At 35.5% G+C, this 19,284-nt stretch overlaps 1 protein-coding gene across 6 annotated transcripts in view; it reads right to left on the reverse strand.

Moving 5' to 3' along the window:
* Nucleotides 1-19,284, reverse strand: part of VPS13A (vacuolar protein sorting 13 homolog A) — a 215,167-nt gene that overhangs the window by 55,932 nt on the left and 139,951 nt on the right. For all 6 annotated transcript variants that reach the window (XR_013814532.1, XR_013814533.1, XR_013814534.1 and 3 more), the window contains exons 46-54: nt 16,516-16,619; nt 12,874-13,156; nt 9,865-10,260; nt 9,499-9,603; nt 9,247-9,393; nt 4,777-4,905; nt 4,247-4,380; nt 3,183-3,312; nt 801-1,033 (exon numbers count right to left, since the gene is read on the reverse strand). Coding sequence is in view for 3 of the 6 variants with exons in the window: in XM_079790912.1 (XP_079647038.1) it covers nt 801-1,033; nt 3,183-3,312; nt 4,247-4,380; nt 4,777-4,905; nt 9,247-9,393; nt 9,499-9,603; nt 9,865-10,260; nt 12,874-13,156; nt 16,516-16,619 (1,661 nt within the window). In the remaining 3 variants the exon portion in view is untranslated. The remainder of the gene's footprint in view (nt 1-800; nt 1,034-3,182; nt 3,313-4,246; nt 4,381-4,776; nt 4,906-9,246; nt 9,394-9,498; nt 9,604-9,864; nt 10,261-12,873; nt 13,157-16,515; nt 16,620-19,284) is intronic.

Consider the following 19,284-nt stretch of genomic DNA (forward strand, 5'->3'; position numbering starts at 1 on the left):
AAAAAAAAAACCAAATGTAAATCTGGATTATATATCGCTTATACATTATACATCTTTTATATAAAGATATCTACACTTATAAAAGAGTAAGATGCAAATTGACTGTAGCTTCGTGATGCCCACCAGTCAATCAGGAGTAAGTACCCAAATTAATCCCAAGCAGCCGGGAGCGGGGCAGGATGCTTGCGTTGTCGCCATGGCGACAATGCAGGCGTTCTGCCCCACCCCTGGCCACTCCAGGCCTCTGGGCAGTGTGGGAAGTAGGAAAGGTGGCTCCCGGTCACCTTTACACATAAATTTATTTTACTTTAAGTATTTATAAATAGGAATATTAAGGGCATAGGGGAAACAAAGTTTTATTAATGGTGACTTATTTGGGGAATAAAAAATACAGTATTACCTTATTAGATCTTAAAGGGTTAAGGTCAAATTAGAACGTGATTGTCTTTATTCCTTGAACCACTATTTAAGGAGCATCAACATACCCTGCATTGTGGTGGGATAACATTATGGCATGTTAAATAAAGAAAGAAGACTTTTGGTAAGTTGAATAAATCTAACTTTTTAGAGAGCTGAGAGAATGAACAATATAAAAAGGGATTTATAAATATGATTTTTCATATATCTTTATCTCAAGGGCAAAAAAAAAACCTCACAAGCACTTTATAATTAGCATTATCTTAGTATCATGGCTAATCAAAACAAAGATGTTAAACTAAATTATTTCAGATTTTACAATCACCATTCTTGATGATAAAGAACTGATCATTTAAATTTGTCCAAACTGTAATGCATCTAACCTTGTAATGCCAATATAGGCTACTTCTTGCTTTGTGTAATTATTGACGAGAGAAAGTCCAACATCTTGTAATGCCAACACAATTTCTTGCTCTGCTAATTCTGCTTTCTCATTTTCATATGTCACTTTAAATACCTTTGGATCTTCAGTGAATAAAATAATGCGTTGTAAGCCTTCAAAGAATGAAACTAAATAAATAGTCTTTTTCCCCAAATTTATAGGTGTCATCATATCCTAAAATAAAACCACCAAAAAATAAAAAATTAAGAGTATGGTACCAACCAACATTTAAACTAATATTTAAAAATTGAGAATAGTAATGGCACCTCCTTCACAGGGTCAAACAAACTAAATGAATTAATATTTGTGTAACAATGGAAATTTACATAATTACAATAATTTGATATTTGCTTCTGCCATTATTATTATAAAGTTAGTAGCAAGGAAGACACATCAATTATTCTTTTATTTAATATCCTGATAACATCTAATTAAATAGTCTTCCTGTGTAGGCTTATCAATAACACAAAGCATTATTTTCTCTCCTTTATACTAAGACTAAACAATGTATTATTTTTAAGTCAGAAATTCATATTTCCTTACAGAGCTGAATACGATAAAACATATCTGACATCTCAATTGCATGCTCTACAAAACATGGATATTCATTACAGGTGAGTAATTCTGCAGGAAGCCCTTATATATAAGCATCGCACTGATATCATGGTCTCGAGGTTCAATGACAAGATAAATATAGCAAATTCTAATAATTAACAGAGTTACCCATGAATTTCTAGTTAAGTAAATATTCTGATTAAGAAGAAATTTTAATATATAGTACACATTTATGTTATAACCCACTGTTATTAAAACTGGAGCTGTTACCGTAAAATCAGTATCTAGGAACAATCATGTTGCTTATAATTCTTTCTAAAATAAAGTATATAGCAATAAGCTAACTTATTTTCAAATATTTATAAAGTATTTCTAATATTTTGTAGTGGATTTCAGATTTAGCTTTATAAAATTCAACTATCATTATGACATAAATATGCAAAATTACTAACCAACAGATCAAATAAGTAAGACATTGGAATAGGGGTCAAATTAAGACGTATTTTAAAGGACTAATAAAATTTTAATTATTGTTTAAAAACAATTTCTAAAAAAAAATATTTTGCAGCCATTGAAAATATTACTGGAAAATGTGTATGTACAACTTTATCTTTATGAAAAAACCATATCAATAATAGCTTGCTACCAGAAATAAATTCTTTAGTTAGTAGATCCTAGATGTTCCTCACAGAAGTCAAAATGATCTAAGATGACCGTCAATGAAGAGTATATCTGTTTATGAGTTGAATGCTAAAAGCCCCTCTCTAATTACAATTTACCTTTATAACATAACTAGAGGCCCGGTACACGAAAATTTGTGCACTGGGGGGGGGAGGGGGGGTACCCCAGCCCGGAGGGACCCCTCGGGGGATGTCCACCTACCAGCTTAGGTCTGCTCCCCGGGGGATCGGGCCTGAGCTGGCAGTCAGACATCCCTCTGGCAGCCCGGGAGCCCTTGGAGGATGTCCAACTGATGGCTTAGGCCCGTTCCCCATGAGGAGCGAGCTTAAGCCACAGGTGGGAGAGGCTCTTGCCGCTGCGTTTGCAGCCATCAGCCCACCTTGTGGCTGAGCGGAGCTCCTCCTGTGGGAGCGCACTGATCACCAGGGGGCAGCTCCTGCATTGAGCATCTGCCCCCTGGTGGTCAGTGCACGTCATAGTGACCGGTCGTTCCCAGTCATTCTGCTGTTAGGGTCAATATGCATATAGTAGGTCCTCAGGTTACATTGGAGATCCATTCCTAAAGCGTGACGTAACGTGATTTTTGCTGTAAGTTGGAACCCACCTACATAAGCACCTACGTCACTCACATGAAGCACATACACAGCAGTACTGAAGTGGAACAGTAAAAAAAATTTATAAGAAAGATAACAATTCCTGACCTTTACTTGTGGTAAATAAATAATAAAAAACATAAAGCACATATGTACATACGTCAAAATGACGGAACATTTTTTTTTAAATAAATGGGAGATGGCAATGTAACCACGAAACAACATACATCGAGTCCGATGTAACCCGAGGACTGTCTGTATTACCCTTTTATTATATAGGATGGAAGCAAATTATGATGTAGGCAAAATAAGACTACTTTCAGTTTTAAACATTTTTGGTTAAGTTAAAGTTTGAATACTTTTAAATCTTTGTCAGTTTATTTTAGTAGTGCAGACATAAACATGCCTTAAAACTAGTAAGGCTCAAAGAGAATACTATTTGAAAAACAAAAAAATGCTGCTGAGGACATCATGATAATCAGCCCAAAACATACATCTTTTTGTGTTACTTCACCGTGACTTTTCCCACAACTCCACTTCAGCTTTCTAGAGCCCACTGGATCGGCCCATGTATAAAGTACTGCTTTTCCAGGAGGGAGAGAGTCTTCTATTTCACTGAGAGAACTGACACAAATAGTAAAAACAGGCATTAAATTAAGTGTAAGTAAATGAATAAAGAACCCAAAATAATACAGTTCAGTTATTCCAAGTAAATTAATTGAGATTTATAATATTTCTGATTAAGAGTAGACTGAAATTTTTTCCTTATATAATGGAAAAGAGGTTTTCTAAGAAAATAATGAGAATAGCCCAGCTGGTATGACTCAGTGGTTGAGCATAGATCTATGAACCAGGTCATGGTTTGATTCCTGGTCATGGTTCGATCCCCAGTAAGGGATGTGCAAGAGGCAGCTGATAAATGATTCTCTCTCATAACTGATGTTTCTATTAAAGCATAGTAACCTCCATCTTGTATAAAAAACGGCTGTTTGAAACTCGCTGCTGTTGTTAGATAGTCCCTAGTCCTGTAAACTCTGTCATTATAAACTCTGTCACTTTAAGACAGTCTGTTATTCTCTAAAATGACTTTGTTTTTAGTTCAATAGAAAAAGATAAACTTAACTGTCTGACCTTGCAAGCTAACCATCCAATGTAACAGACTAATACTGATAATAATTATGCCAAGTACAAACTCATTATGTACTCAAGGTTACAACTGTTTGTAACAATAACTCACACAGAGCCCTTTGTAATATCTGCAAACAAAGAGGCTTGAAAAGTATAAATACAAAAAAACTTCCTGTATGGGTTGCTGAGAGATTTGGAAAAAGACACCTCCCTCTGGGCTGCACACAATAAACGACTCCTAATTAATTGGCTCATTAAGGCGTCTTGTATCTCATTCGATGATTTACAATATAACACTATCTCTCCCTTCCCTCTCTGAAATCAATAAAAATAAACTTAATTTAAAAAAAGAAATCATCATAAAGTCAGTGTCTCATCACCTAGTCTTTGCTCAAATCAGAGGATATTGTATTTGTGATCCTCTTCTTACCTTTGCTTATATTCAATAGTGTCATTCTTAGTGTGATTTATTAATAGGAATGTAGCTGCTCCATCATGATAATCTGAAAATGTAATAACTGTAGAATGCTCAGCCAAATTAACTTCAGCTATAATACCGCCAAGCTATAAAAAAAGAGAAAATATTCTCTGATGTGATCATTTTCCAAAGAATATTAACTAACATTTAATAACAAAACTATTCATAACATTTTTATTTTATATGGCATGTCTGGGAAACCATGCTCTCAATTATTACATATAGATGGGTCAAATTCCAGATGTATATTCTAAGCACTTCTACTAACTCTGTATAACAAAATTGTTTTATGACTGTTTCCCTTTAGTACTTTTTCCCCCTCACAAAAAGAAATCTTTGTTCATTTTTGGTGAAAGGGAAAAAAATCATGATAAAATTATTTGATACAAAAAAATTAAATACTAGTAAGTAATATTAACTCCTCTAATCACACACACACACACACACACACACACACACACACACACACACAAATTAATTACCTCATTATCCAGACGCAATAAAATACAATTTTCTTGCTTGTTAAAATGTATCTTTTTGGGAGGGCCTCTACTTCTTTCAACTTGAATAAGAAGTTTATTTGACGCATCCTCAGGCCAAAAGGGGATACACTAAAACATATATTACATATATTTATTTTTTTTAGAACCCACAATATATTGCATCATAAAGACCTTTATCATTTTAATAAATCCATCAGAGTAGACAAAACAAAATGAAAATAAGTCTCTTCAACAGTGCTCTGGTTACTAGGTTATTTACGTAAACAGTTATAAACTGCCTTCTTAGAGATGGGTTGCCACTTATGGACAGTGTGAAAACAAGCAGTAATGGGTAGTAAGCTGAAAAGCTATGATAAGCAGAAATTTTAATGTGGTCCAGATCTAGAGAAGGGTTTGAAAAATCAACAAGCTGAGCAGAGAGCACAAGGGAAGCTAGTGATCAGTTATTGAAAATCATAGTCAGTTGTGGGCAACCCTTGGTAATTAAGCAGTAGTCCAAGTACACCCAAATGTTGATTCAGGGAAGTCAAACAAGGGCACAAAAGTAAAAGATATATTCAAAGTTCAGAACAGGAAATAGTTCAAAAAATTAAAAACCACCTGGACATCGGTGATTTGAAAACCAAACTAAAAGAACAGGAGACAGTCAGTGTACCCAGAAAGAAGACTGGACTAGCAGAAGCTGAAACAAAAAGAACTAAAAGTACAGGAATGGAGATGCAAACTGTCTGTAAGCCCCGGCCAGACTGGAGATGTCACGTATTTCAGTGAGACTGTTCATGTGTGACCTCTGATTATCACCACATGACCTTGGAAAATGTAGCAGAACTGACATGTTAGAGTCAGTTTTATTCAACCATAAAAGGTGATTAACAGAACTAGATGGAACATGGTTAAGGCTATAAGAGGCTTAAAAGGTTCCCCTCAGGATTTCCTGCAACCTAGCAGAAACTAACCTGGAAGAATCAAAAGATCAGCAATGCTAATCCACGTCTACTTCCCATGAGGCACTGATGTGCTCTCTGAACTCCCCTAGCTTGCTACCTTCTCGTAGCCTTGCCTTAAAAATGCTTTTATGCTTAAAAAGATATGCTGCATATCCTTTAAAAATATTGTGTGCTCCACCGCTTGAGACTAGAGAAAGTAGGAAAGTACTTGTCTTTTGTAGTGGGAAAATAGAGATAATAGATAAGTTAAACAAATCTATATAGGTAATAATCATGAGTATAAATCTTATGGTAAGGTTGGCCATGATATGCCAAAATTAAAATATAAGACTTTTAAACTAGCAAAGAAAAGATATCTTAAGAAAGACTGAAATTGAAAATAAGACAAGATCTCTTAAAAAAAAAAAGTTGTTATGCAGTTGTAATAGAAATTAATGTAAATATAAACTGTTGAAAGACACGGCTATAGAATATGTTTTTAAAAAGATAAGACCCAATAATGTTATTGGCAATAGACACATAAGTCAAGACATACAACTACTGTAAATAAAAACATGGAAAAAGTTATACCTAGAAAACCTATAAAGCAAAGCAAAGCAAAGCTGCCATTTAAATCTCTGCAATTAGATATATAGATAGCCCTATATCCAACAAGCCAAGAACCCACATGAAACATTTACAAAAATAAATACTATGTTTATTTAACAAATATTTATTGAGAGCATACTATGTTTAACTATTCAAAACCATCCAACAGTTCTCCATTTCACTCAGAGCAAAAGGTAAAATCCTTGCAATGGCTCATAAAGTTCTGCACGATTACCTTTATCACCATTATACCTTGTCCTCTGCTACTTTTCCTTCTTCCAGTAGTACTGGCCACTTGGCTTTCCCTCAAACATGCCAAATATTCTCCTGCCTTGGGGCACCTACCCTGGCTGATCCTTCTGTCACTAATGCTCTTTTTCAGATATCCACATTGCTGAAGTGCCCAGCTCCTGGCTAAAAAGCTACATGTAATTTTCAGGTCAGAATATAGTTAATGACAAAGGTGATTATTTTACCTAGCAGGCCTCACAGGGAAAAGCTGTCCTCCCCACACCAGACCAGGTGCACAGCCAGCATATTGCATTGTCAATGACTCAGCCCCACCTCCAGTCAAGCTCTTACACATACCTGCATTCCTACCCCAGGCACCTTTATTCAGAGGCTTTTTGTAGTGCCGTTGGCATAGGCTCTCCTCGGGAACCTCTGCAAAACCTCTTTATCAAGGTGAGAGGGGGCACCCTGAAGACACATATTCTCTATTCTGACTCAGATTTTTCCACTCCGAGCCTTTCCCCTTGCTCATCGCCATCTTCCAGGTCCATAAAACTGTAAAAGCCTTTTGTTCAGGGCTCCTCCGATTGTGACACAACCCCAGTGTCTTGCTGATCCACCTGACCCCTGACCAATGCTGTTCCATAGGAAAAATGGAACAGGGGAGTTGGGGCTTTCTCCAGTTTAGCTTCTTGCTTATACAATGTCAGTAAGCAATTAAAGGTTTGACTATGTTCATTTTGGTTTGTTGTCTTAATCAGCTACCCCAATACCTGGCAGCTCAGCTCCAGCTCAGCTGAGCTCCTGACAATTGCTAACTCTCACAATGCCTCCAAGGCTTTCAAATGTGACCTCAATAAGTCCTATCCTTGACCACATTATGTAAAATTATAGCTCACCCCTTATTCGCTGTGACTTTACTTTTAATCCTCACCAGAGAATATTTTTTTCCACTAATTTTTTCTTTTTTCTTTTTTTTTAGAGAGAGTGGAAGGGAGGGAGGGTAAAGGAGATAGAAAAAGAGAGAGGGAGAAAGAGAATATACTCAATGTGAGAGAAACACATCGATTGGTTGCCTCTCAGACATGTCCAGAGCTAGGGCTAGGTATCAAACCTACAACCCAGGTACATGCCATTGACTGGGAATTGAACCCAAGACCTTTGGTCCTTTGGATGATTTTCTAACCACTGAGCACACCGGCTAGGGTATTCATTATAACTCTTAATGCTTCTTTACCTATCTTATTTCTATTCCATTAGATTTGTCACCTTTAAACATATATTTTACTAATTGATCATGGTATTATTCATTTAATGTTCCCCTACACCTCCACTAAAATATAAACTATACAAAGACTGGGACTTGTGGTTTCGTTAGCAGTTGTAACTATCACAAGGCACATAGGAGTACACAATAAGTATTTGCTAAAAGAATGAATTAACAGGCAGACTCGAAAAAAGTGGAGCTTCTGGGAATGAGAAATACAAATAAAAAACTCAGTTGAAGGTTTAAATAGCAGTTTCAACATAGTAAAAATAAAAAAATTATGGAAAATATACATAGAATTTATCCAGATTGCAGCAGAAAGTTATACAGATAGAAAACATAAAAAAGATATTAAGAGACATAGAAAATAGAAAAGTCTAGAATATGTCTGATTAAAGGCTCAGAGGAGAAAATGGATGAATAGGAGAATACTTAAAGAGACAACTGTTGCAAATTTTATAGAAAGTATGAAAAATCATTACCTCACAGATCTAGCAGTAAGGCATATAAGGCAGGATATATAAAAGGAACCCACAGGTAGACAAAATAGTATGACTGCAGAATATCAAACACAAAGAGAAGTCTGAAGGCAGCTAAGGAGAAAAGAAAGATGACCTCCAAAGAAATGACAGAACCACAGCCAAATTTTCAACAAAAATGGAAACCAAAAAACAGTGGAGTAAAATATACAACATTTTGAGAAAAAATAGAATTCATTATCAAGAAAAGGCATCATAAAAGAAAGATGATAAACACTTTATGGGTAAAAACACACTGATGGTATTTTCCTCCAGAACCAGCATTAAAGCAAATTCTAAAGGAAGTAGCTCAACCAGAATGACTCCAGAGGATGGCTTAAAAGCAAGATAGAATAGTGAATAAAAATAGCAAATACTTCTCTTATAATCCTAACATATTTAGAATAAAATTTCTTCAAAGGTAAAATATTCTATCACCCTCCTGCAGTCCTTCAGACAGCTCTTATGTAGAGGTTTAACAGCTGAAGATGGAGTAAAAGAAATATTTTACTCCTAAGTCACTACCACCTTCTTAAAATAACTTGCTTAATCTATTCTTTAAAGGCAATACTAACAGCTTCCTGAAGAGAATAAATCATTTCCTTCTCTTTCCTGCATTAATACCTTATCTGGTCTTCTACTGCTCTATTTGACCCCATTTGGTTAGTAATTGCTAAATGTCTACCTTCCTTATCAAGAAATATATTTCTCGATGGCAAGTTTTGAATTTTAATAATTAAATATCTAGGGCTTGGTACAAATACTCAATAAATGATCTGGAAACTGAAATAAAATTGGGGGAATGGAAAGATAAAATATTATATAGTAATTCCAGTTATCTAACTTCTAGGAAAAATAAAATTCCTAAGAGCTACATTATTGAAATCCATCTACCCACCTGCTCCAAATCGAGAGAGAGCCATTTATCACTCCCCTCTTCAGCCACTGATATACGATACTTGCTTTTGTTTTTGATCATATAAAAAGGGGTAAATGTCACGATTCTGGTAATGTTAAAACTGCTGAGGTCTATAATGACACCAACCTAAGGAAAAACATATTATTACATTATCATAACTTCCTTAAAAAATAAGTAGTCAATAGACACAATTTAAATAAAAATTTCTTGATGAGCACAGAATGAACTCACTTGATACTCCATTTTCATGCATTTACATTTAACAGCTCCATGACTACCAACAGTATCAATTGAAAACTGATCTGACAATTCACTATCAGTTACCATAAGTTGAACCTAGGAAAAAATATTTCAAAGATATTACAACGTAAGTACCATTAAAAATTCCAATCTACATTCATACATTTTGCTTTTTAGCATAAATATTGTACTGTTAATGCACTAAACCTTTTCCAATACGAAATTCAAATCTTTATAAGCTCAAATATTTAACAAATGTTATTTCTGCCTGTTTCATATTATTTTATTCTTCAAAATTCTGAAGTTTAAAAAGGAGTAATAAGTAGCTAAAAAAAAAATTTAAAAAACTTTACACACCTTATTGTTATTAAAAAAGTGCTTTGGCTGAAAAGAAAAGAGAACTGGCATTTTATAATTAGGTGGATGCTTTCGATGAATTCCATCTGCTTTATACTGTAACATTCGACCAGTTTTATTGACCATCCAGTAAGGGCTATGAAATGCCACAACTGTCTGGCCAGGATTATAAGTCACATGGATAGCAATATCTAAATCAGTCTTTTCCATTTCTGTAACACAGGTAAAATTGATGAAACTAATATCTTGTTGATTAGGTTTTATATGATATTCACTTTTCCAATCTTGATTAAGATAGTCAAGTAATTTTAAATGTAGTATGGCTTTATCCAGTTGTACGGTACAAATATGGGCAGAAGAGCCTTCATTTAGAGTAAAAACTCTATGTTCATTCCCCTGTAATAAACAAAATATAGTAAATTTTTAATGTCTTAAGATTAATATGCCAAAAAATTCTATTTAAGGATTACAAATGTTATACGAACTGCTTTTGAAATATACTTCTGTCTGAACAAGTAAGAAGACATATTCAAGTTCTAACTCTGCCAACTATGTAAACTTCCACATTTCCTCCAAGTCTGTGGGTAAATTATTCGAGATATGAGTTATCGTATTTGTAAAATGGTCTAAATGATCAACTTCAAAGGACTATTGTTAGGATAAAACTAAGTAATGTAATGTAAAACTGTAATGGAACTAGTAAACATTATAATGCACTATAACTAGTAAAACATTTTTAAAAACCTTATCCATTAGTAATTTTAGTTTTAAAACTAAAAATTGATGGAAAATGCATAAAAGAGGAAATCTTATCCAATAGTAATTTTAGTTTTGAAAACTAAAAAATTATGAAAAATGTATGAGAAAAGAGATGATAATCCAAAATAAGTCCCATTCTTGATTTCTAACAATCCTTCATCACCCATTTCCAATTATCCTGTACTAGAGGCCCAATGCATGAAATTCGTGCAAGGGGTTTGGCCCTCGCAGCCCCGGCTTCATCCAGAAGGTAGGACCGAGGGCCAGCAGCCACGGTGGCTGTTTGGGCCAATCCAGCGCCTTTGTCCCTTTTGCAGAGGCCGTGGGAGAAGGTGCCGCAGGAGAAGGCAGAAGGGAGAAGGTGGCGCTGTGGGAGAAGGCCAGCACCGTGCAAGAAGGTAGAAGGGAGAAGGCCAGTGCTGCGGGAGAAGGTGGCAGTTAGGCAGTTAGGGGTATCAGGCCAGGAGGGGAGAGCAGTTAGGCAATTAGGGGGATCAGGCCGGTGAGGGAGAGCAGTTAGAGGTATCAGGCTGGCAGGGGAGAGCAGTTAGGGGCGATCAGGCTGGCAGGGGAGCAGTTAGAGGCATCAAGCAGGCAGGTAGGTGAGTGGTTAGGAGCCAGTGGTTCTGGATTGCGAGAGGGAGCCCGGATTGGAGAGGGTGCAGGACGGGCTGAGGGATATCCCCTGTGCATGAATTTCATGTACTGGGCCTCTAGTAGATAATAAAAGGGTAATATGCAAATTGTCCCCTCGACTGCGAGTTCAACCGGAGTTTGACCAGAAGGCAGGGCTAGCCCACCAACCGCTTGGAGCCCCTTCCCTTGGCTGGCCCCATCCCTGATCGTCCCCTCCCCACCCCAATCAGGGGCGGGACCGGCCTGTCAACTGCCCACGGCCCCTCCTCCCGGCCGACCTAGACCGATCTGCGCGGGCCGGCCAGGCCCCACCTATGCATGAATTCATGCACCAGGCCTCTAGTTGTTTATAGTATTGTATCTATGCATCTCTCAAAACCATTCATTTCTCTTCACCCACACTTTCATTACCTTAGTTCCTGCCACTGTGTCCTCTCACTTTAAGTCTCCTAATTGCTCTTGTCTTCTTTAACCCCTTCTTCATACCACAGCTAACCTTTCTAAAAATTGGTCATACCCATTGGGAACTAGCAAACAGAATGTGATCCCTAAAAGCATCAAATTAAAAGTTCTATGAGAATGGAACATAGATAGTATGCCTGGATAATTCACCACGTTTTCTAGCATCTCTAACCTGATTCCTTCCTGTTGTTATAACACAGGAATCTCTTCATTTTAAATTAGTTAAAGCAAAAGTAATTTAAGGTGTTGACACCTAGCATGTTAATATCCACAAAATAGAATAGTAGTGGTGGTGCTGTTAAGAGAGGTAAATGAATGGCAATCATGTGCCTACTAGGCATGTGCTAAATCCTTTACATATTTCATCTAGTTTGATTTCTCCATATTCCAATCATGCAAGATTTATTACTATCTCCCTTTCATAAATTAGGACAAATGATTCAGAAAGACAATATAACTTGCCTAAAGACATATAATTAGTAAGTAATAGAGCTAGGATTAAATCTCCAATCTACCTGACAGCAAAGTGCAAATTATTAACCACTAGAATATCTGCCAAATATAAAGAAACACAGATATTCTTAAACCATAGATATTAACTTCACCCCCCAAAAAAATTATCAAAGAAGTGCATACATATAGTAAATCCTAGTAATTAATAATTAATAGACTATGACCAAAACAATACTTAATAGATTACAATACAGGAATTTCTTATATTTGATAGGCATGGCAAATATAATATTAAAATCCTGATGAAATCAGACATAATGTTAAAACAGAATATTTAAAAGAAAAAGGAACATTGTAGGGCATAAAATCCTTTTAGAGACCTATCATCAGAATAATATACTGTAGCAGCATTTTTCCACTTAAGTCTAGTGCTTAAATATTATTTAATACTAATTCTCATACTTGTTTCAAAAGTTAGAATCCATATCTTAAATGTATGATATATGAAATGTACATGCATATATAGAAAAATATATATTCTAAAACTACAGCCGAATTTCAAAGGTGAATCAATTGAAAATATTTTTTAATCCTATTTTTACACAGCATGATTAAACATTTATTTTCCATTTGAGTATTAGTACTATCCCCAGTACCAAAACCATAGACACAAAGATATTTAATAAAATTCCAGAATACCTCTATATAATAAACAATTTTGTAAGGAAGAAGATTTCGGAGTAGGATAGGTGGCCACAAATGTATTATGTATGGTAAGTCCCAACCATCTTCTGAATATACTGACAGAGATGTCAAATTATCTTTTTCTGGGACAACATTAATAATAAATGGTTTCTTAGAAGGGTTTATAGGTTTACATTTCCTCTTTAGAAAAGTGCCTTCATTTTTTATAATTTCTTCAAAGTCAATTGCTTCACACATTTGATAGTCCTCATCTTCTGGTTTCAGAAAAAGGAATGATCTGCATAAAACATTAAAAAGGATATGTTGAAATGCTTTAAAAGAAAACATATTAAATTATATGATTACAACTTTAGAACAATGAAATTACCTCCCTCCATACTATTGTAATATATTTTTATATTTTCACATTCTTAGAGATAGGTAAGATAGACAATAGATAGATTATCTTCATCTTAATTTTCAGGAAATTAATAGTTATTTAGCTTTTAAAAGAAAAATATTTTTCTTATAAACTTACTGTCTTAAATGTGTGTTTACAATTAACCATATATAGTGTCATATGGGTACTAAACTTACTAGAGTGATCACTTCGAAAGGTATATGAGTGTCTAAACACTATGTTGTATACCTGAAACTAATATATGTCAACTGCAATTAAAAAATAAATTGTAAAAAGTATGTTTACAAGATAACAACTGGTTTCTTACAGAAAGTACATAATCATATAGGTCACATATGCAAAGCAAACATACAACTATCTGTGAATTGTACATTTAACTTAAATAAGTTATCTTTCCTGGCTATGTGGTCCTAATAGGAAGTACATGTCACGAATGATTTCATGAACTAAAAAATTATTTCTATTGGAAAAATTAATCACCAGTTTTTCAAGATTAATGAAATTAAAGCTATCAGTAGATACTTAATTTTATTAAAATGTTGGGCATAATTGCAGAAGTGGTTACAAGAAGATAGTGACAAAATCAATAAGCATCACATATGATTAATTCACAAATTTAAATATCACTGTCTTTGTTTACATTTCAAGTACATTTTAGGTTTAACAATTTTTTAAACCTAAGCTGTGTCCACGTATAAATACTTAAGAAATGTTTTTCTACTTGTAAAACTAATCAATTATGGTGACACTGTTCCTTACAGATGAACAACTGTCAGTACTATCTCTAGCCCTAATTATTTTCCTAAGCTTTAGTCCTAAAATTCGTAATATCTAAACATATTTCTGTATTGATGTCTAATGGTGCCCTAAACTTGCTAGACTAAGTTCTGAGCCCTCCATATCCACTTTTCTGTGTTGTTTTCCAGAAACTTCCACTACTGGCACTCTGGACTCTGAAATAATATTAGACACTTCCTTCTCCCCTGCACACATAACTCTTTCTAGGGTGGCTGCAGAGTATTCTGCAGAAGTGACAATTTTCCCAAAAATCTTTGTTCTGAAGAAAAGACTTGAAGTAGAGAAATATGAAAGTTTAAAGAAAAGTTTAAGAAATAAATGAAGAGAAAACATGAGAGAAAGATGTTCAGTGGTAAGGGGCTCTGGATGAGAAGAACTGATGAAGTGAATGGTTTTACAATGGAAGAACGCCAAATGTTCTTAGAGGGAAAGAAAGAAACAGATGAAATTACAGATGAAGATAAAATGTAAATAAATGGGTGCAAAAAAGTGAAGGTGCAACTACCTCAATGTGAACTTAAAACTATCTTTCAAATTTAATCTTCCAACTTGCACACTACACTCCAATCATATAGACCTATACAAAGCCTTTGTTTTCAAGTCTCCTTATCTTTGTTCATGTAATTCCTTGCACTTAAGATTGTCCTTCTCCACATTATATTTTACCTATAATCTCTTCTTTGTTTTTCATAGTTTTCTGGAACAATAAGTCTTTCTGTAACTCTCTACAACCCATCAATTTCTACCTCTGTATTTACATAATATATCAATCTCCCAAGGGGAATAGCCAGGCCAATTCATCTTGTAATCCTACAGCAGTACCATATACACAATAAAAAGATTTGCTAAATAACTGTTAAATGAATTAAATTTAAGAATCAGTATATGTAAATTCTACAATTAAAGATAGCTATTTGTTAATTTAAGAGCTCATATCTTAAATGTAAGTATACCCATGTCTAAGCATTGGAATAGGAGAATATCTATTGTGAAATCCAAGCTGGTTAGTTACTAATGATTCTAATAAATATTGATTAACTTCCATGTAACAAATTAATATTTAGCTTTGAACAAAAAAGTATAAAGATAGCTAATGGCTTAATTTTTCTACGAATAGTCACAAAACATAATACTAATTTATTAAAAATAAAACATAGTGCCATTAATATTTACTATCCAAAAACAAAATGAATTTAAGGTTCTTCATAGGAATTTTTAAACATACCTTACATGTTCTCTTTAGTCTTCTAACCCACCCATAATCCTCTCTAGAACATGGTCAGGTACTGTAAATAATGATTTTATTGTTGTTCTCTGAATAATATATAATTTTTCCCTCAGCAAGTCCAAATTAAGTAATAAAATACTCATTATGGTCAGAAGGTCTAAACAATAGAACGTTTATTAGGGTGAGCAGGTCTAATACCTGAAAATATGTGTCTAAAACTGCTAGATTGCCTTCTAAACATTAGTGATCCAGTCTTGAACTCCTAGGCATGGGTCAGGATGAACAGAGGGAGGGGATATTTAAACACTTCTTGTAATTTTGTCTCCATCCTTCTGTAGCATAGGTCTAAGTGTTTATGTCTAGTATGTGTTCTGGATAGCACCTTAGACAACCATGATGCTCATTCTGAGGAAGAATTTATTCTCCAAAATCTCCATTTTTCCTTGCTTTAAATTTTCAATTCCAAATTAAATATCCTGAACAATAATACTTGTTTGTTATGATATTAAGCCAATAATTATGAAACTAGCCCATCATTAGTATTATTACAATTTTAATATATCCTTTCTTAATATAAGATTTTACATCAAGTTTAGTCAAGTTACTTTAAAAATTTAAGACTGATTAAAATTCTAAAATAATCAACAGATAAATGTGCAATATTTTGTTTTCTAAAGGAATTCCAAAGAAGTCTATTATAAACCTTTAAAAAGTAAAAATCACTTCATAACAGTATATGTAAATCCAGAAACCACCAATTATACACAATTAGATATATATTTTTTAATTGTGAATATACAAGGTGGGGCAAAAGTAGGTTTACAGTTGTTCATATGAAAAGTAATACAATAATGAATAAGTAATAATATAAGAATGAACTCTGTATTTTGCATACTCAAAACTGTAAACCTACATTTGCCCACCCCATATATGATTATGGTTATAATGGCTATATTGCAAGCATGTAATAATTTTATTTACTGGTAAAGCATAAATAATTTATATGGTATAAAATAAATACATTAAATTAAATAATACTTATTTTAAAAACACTTCTAAGTGCCCTGAAACTTATATAAGTCATATAGGGTCAGATAATAACAGGAAAAATTTGCTGAAAGTTTGGTAATTTAAAGATAGATATCCCTACAAAATCAGAAACTAAAAACTATAAGAGACGTAGAGCAAACAAGTAGATAAAAAGAATCACCGGTAAGATGCCAATGGTATGTTAAATTCATTTCCAGGTGAAGCCATTCCCAATAAAGTATTCCTTTCATACACACAAAGTGGGATTGAGAAATGATTTCTAATCTAGGAAAGAAAAAAAATAATATTTAGTATCATTAATCTAATAAACTAAAGACATTTAACTAATTAATCTAATTAACTAAAGACATAAACACTCCAACAAAAGATCAAAGCAATATTTAACTTGCTTATATAATACAGAAAAGAAATAAACATGTAATTATTCTCCTAAAAATAGAAAAGTTTGTACAGTTTTATAGAAATCTCAAAAATAAAAATTTAAAAATTCTAGAAAGAAAATAGTATCTTCTTGACTTTCAGATAAGGAATAACTTCTTTAGACAAGAATAGTAAAAAAGTTCACAGGAAAAAATATTACATCAACATTTTAAATGTCTAGATGACAAAGTAAAAAATAAGCCTCAGGCTGGGAAATACCTAACTTTTTATGTCTCTGTTGGATGCTATTCATTGAATGAAGAGGTATCTCAACTAATGAGTAGTATAGAACAGTGATATAAAGATATCATAGTTATCATTATTACATATTATCTGATAAACCTACAAACAGTTATATTTATCTTTGGATAGATAAAAACAAACTGGTTATTAAGACCATTTTCTTATCCTTCTATATCTTACTAATATCCTCTAATTTAAACAAATCATAAGAAAACTAAGATTAAATGGATAGTCTTAAATTTACTACATTTTATTTCTATATATATAGTTTGCTCCACCTAGTTAAAGCCATAGAAATACATTTTGATTTCTAAAAATAATACCTATAAGAAACTTAAAATTAATATTTAACTACTTAATGAAATTTTAAAAATCAACAATGAGGACAGCCCAACAGTCATCTTTTAAAACACTTAATTATAAATCATAAATAAAAGAAAAGGAATTTATGCTTTCAGCCATAATGGAATAATAGGGACCAGATATATCTTCTCAACCTAAAAACTAAACAATGATTTTCAGACACTGGTTAGTCAGCAGCAGAGGAAACAAAAAATAAAAACAAAATCCAGCAAGAAAAGCCCTAAAACTGCTCCAGTTTGCTGCCTGGATAGTTTTGAAGCTACTGTATAGGAAAGGAGAAGTCAAACAGATCTAAGTAAACTATCTAAGGCATGGTTGGGGAATGTTTTTTCAGCCAAGGGCCGTTTGGATATTTATAGTATCACTAGTGGCCCGGTGCACGAAATTCATGCACAGTAAAACAAGAATTAGATGAAATCCTACCTAATAAAAGAGTAATATGCAAACTGACCGCACCTTCGCTACGCCCAAGCCATGCCCACCAGCCAATCAGGGCGAATATGCAAATCAACCCAAACAAGATGGCGGTTAATTTGCAAACACAGGCGCCCTGAGCGGACCCCCTGCGACGGATCACAGGGAGCTAGGGTCCGCTCTGGCCCCAGGCCGAAAGCCTCTGGTGGAGGCTTTTGGCCTGGTGCTGGAGCAGACCCCCTGCAATGGATTGCAGGGAGTTGGGGGCTGCTTCGGCCTGGTACAGGAGCGGACCCCCTGTGATCAATCGCAGGGAGCTGGGTGTCGGCTCCGGCCCCAGGCTGAAAGCCTCCAGTGGAGGCTTTTGGCCTGATGCTGGAGCAGACCCCCTGCAATCAATCGCCTGGGCAGGGAGCTGGGGGTCTGCTTTCGGCCTGGGCAGCAGCGGACCCCCTGTGATTGATCGCAGGGAGCTGAGGGTCCGCTCCTGCCCAAGAGGCTTTCGGTCTGGGCAGGCCTGGGCAGGGGCTGAGCTGGTGATCAGAGGGAGCTGGAGGGGCCTGTCCAAGCCTAAAGCTTCGGCCAGAGGCTTTAGGCCTGGGCAGGGCCCAGCCCTCCATTGGTGTGAACTTTAGAGGAAACACCTTTTCTGACTGCACATTAGCTAAGCTTCCTGTATGCCACTGGTAATATTCTTAGTAACTTGGGTAATAAGAATCCAAAAAGGTGATCTAGGATTTTTCCACCACACTTCTGGAGAAAAAAATGAAGATCCGCTGCTAGAGGGCTAAGAAATGTCATATTCTGCCCTAGGCAGTTTGGCTCAGTGGATAATGCCTCAGCCTGCAGACAGCAGGGTCTGGGTTCGATTCTGATCAAGGGCATGTACCTAGGTTGCAGGCTCCTCCCTGGCTGGGGCCCAGATCAGGGCTCATGCAGGAGGCAACCAATCAAAGTGTCCCTCTCACTTTGATGTTTCGCTCTCTCTTTCCCTTTCTCTTCCACATTCTCTAAAAGTCAATGGAAACATATCCTCAGGTGAGGATAAAAAAGAAAGAAAGAAATGCATATCCTCTGAAAGACACATCTTGAAAATGCCTAAAGAAAGTTGTCATTTTTTCTTGGTAAAGGGACTGGAGTCCGTGTTGTTGAAAACACCTTGGTGGCTGCGGTGACTGACATTGGCTGCAGCAGCGGGGTGATGGGGCTGGTGCCTTCCCCTGATCAGCCCGGTTGCCTCCTACAAAGGGAGGCCAGACTGAGGCTTAGGCCCGCTCCCCGTGGGGCGCGGGCCTAAGCCGTCAGTAGGACATCCCCTGAGGGCTCCCAGTATGTGAGAGGGGGCAGGATGGGCTGAGGGACCCCCGTCCCCCAGTGCACGAATTTCTTGCACTGGGCCCCTAGTCGGGAATATGCTAATTGACCATCACTCCATCACAAAGATGGCTGCACCCACAGCTGAGGCCAAGTTCCCATAAGGAGCCTCAAC

The sequence above is a fragment of the Cnephaeus nilssonii genome (genome assembly GCF_951640355.1).
Source record: "Cnephaeus nilssonii genome assembly, chromosome: 14".
NCBI classification, from domain to species: domain Eukaryota; kingdom Metazoa; phylum Chordata; class Mammalia; order Chiroptera; family Vespertilionidae; genus Cnephaeus; species Cnephaeus nilssonii.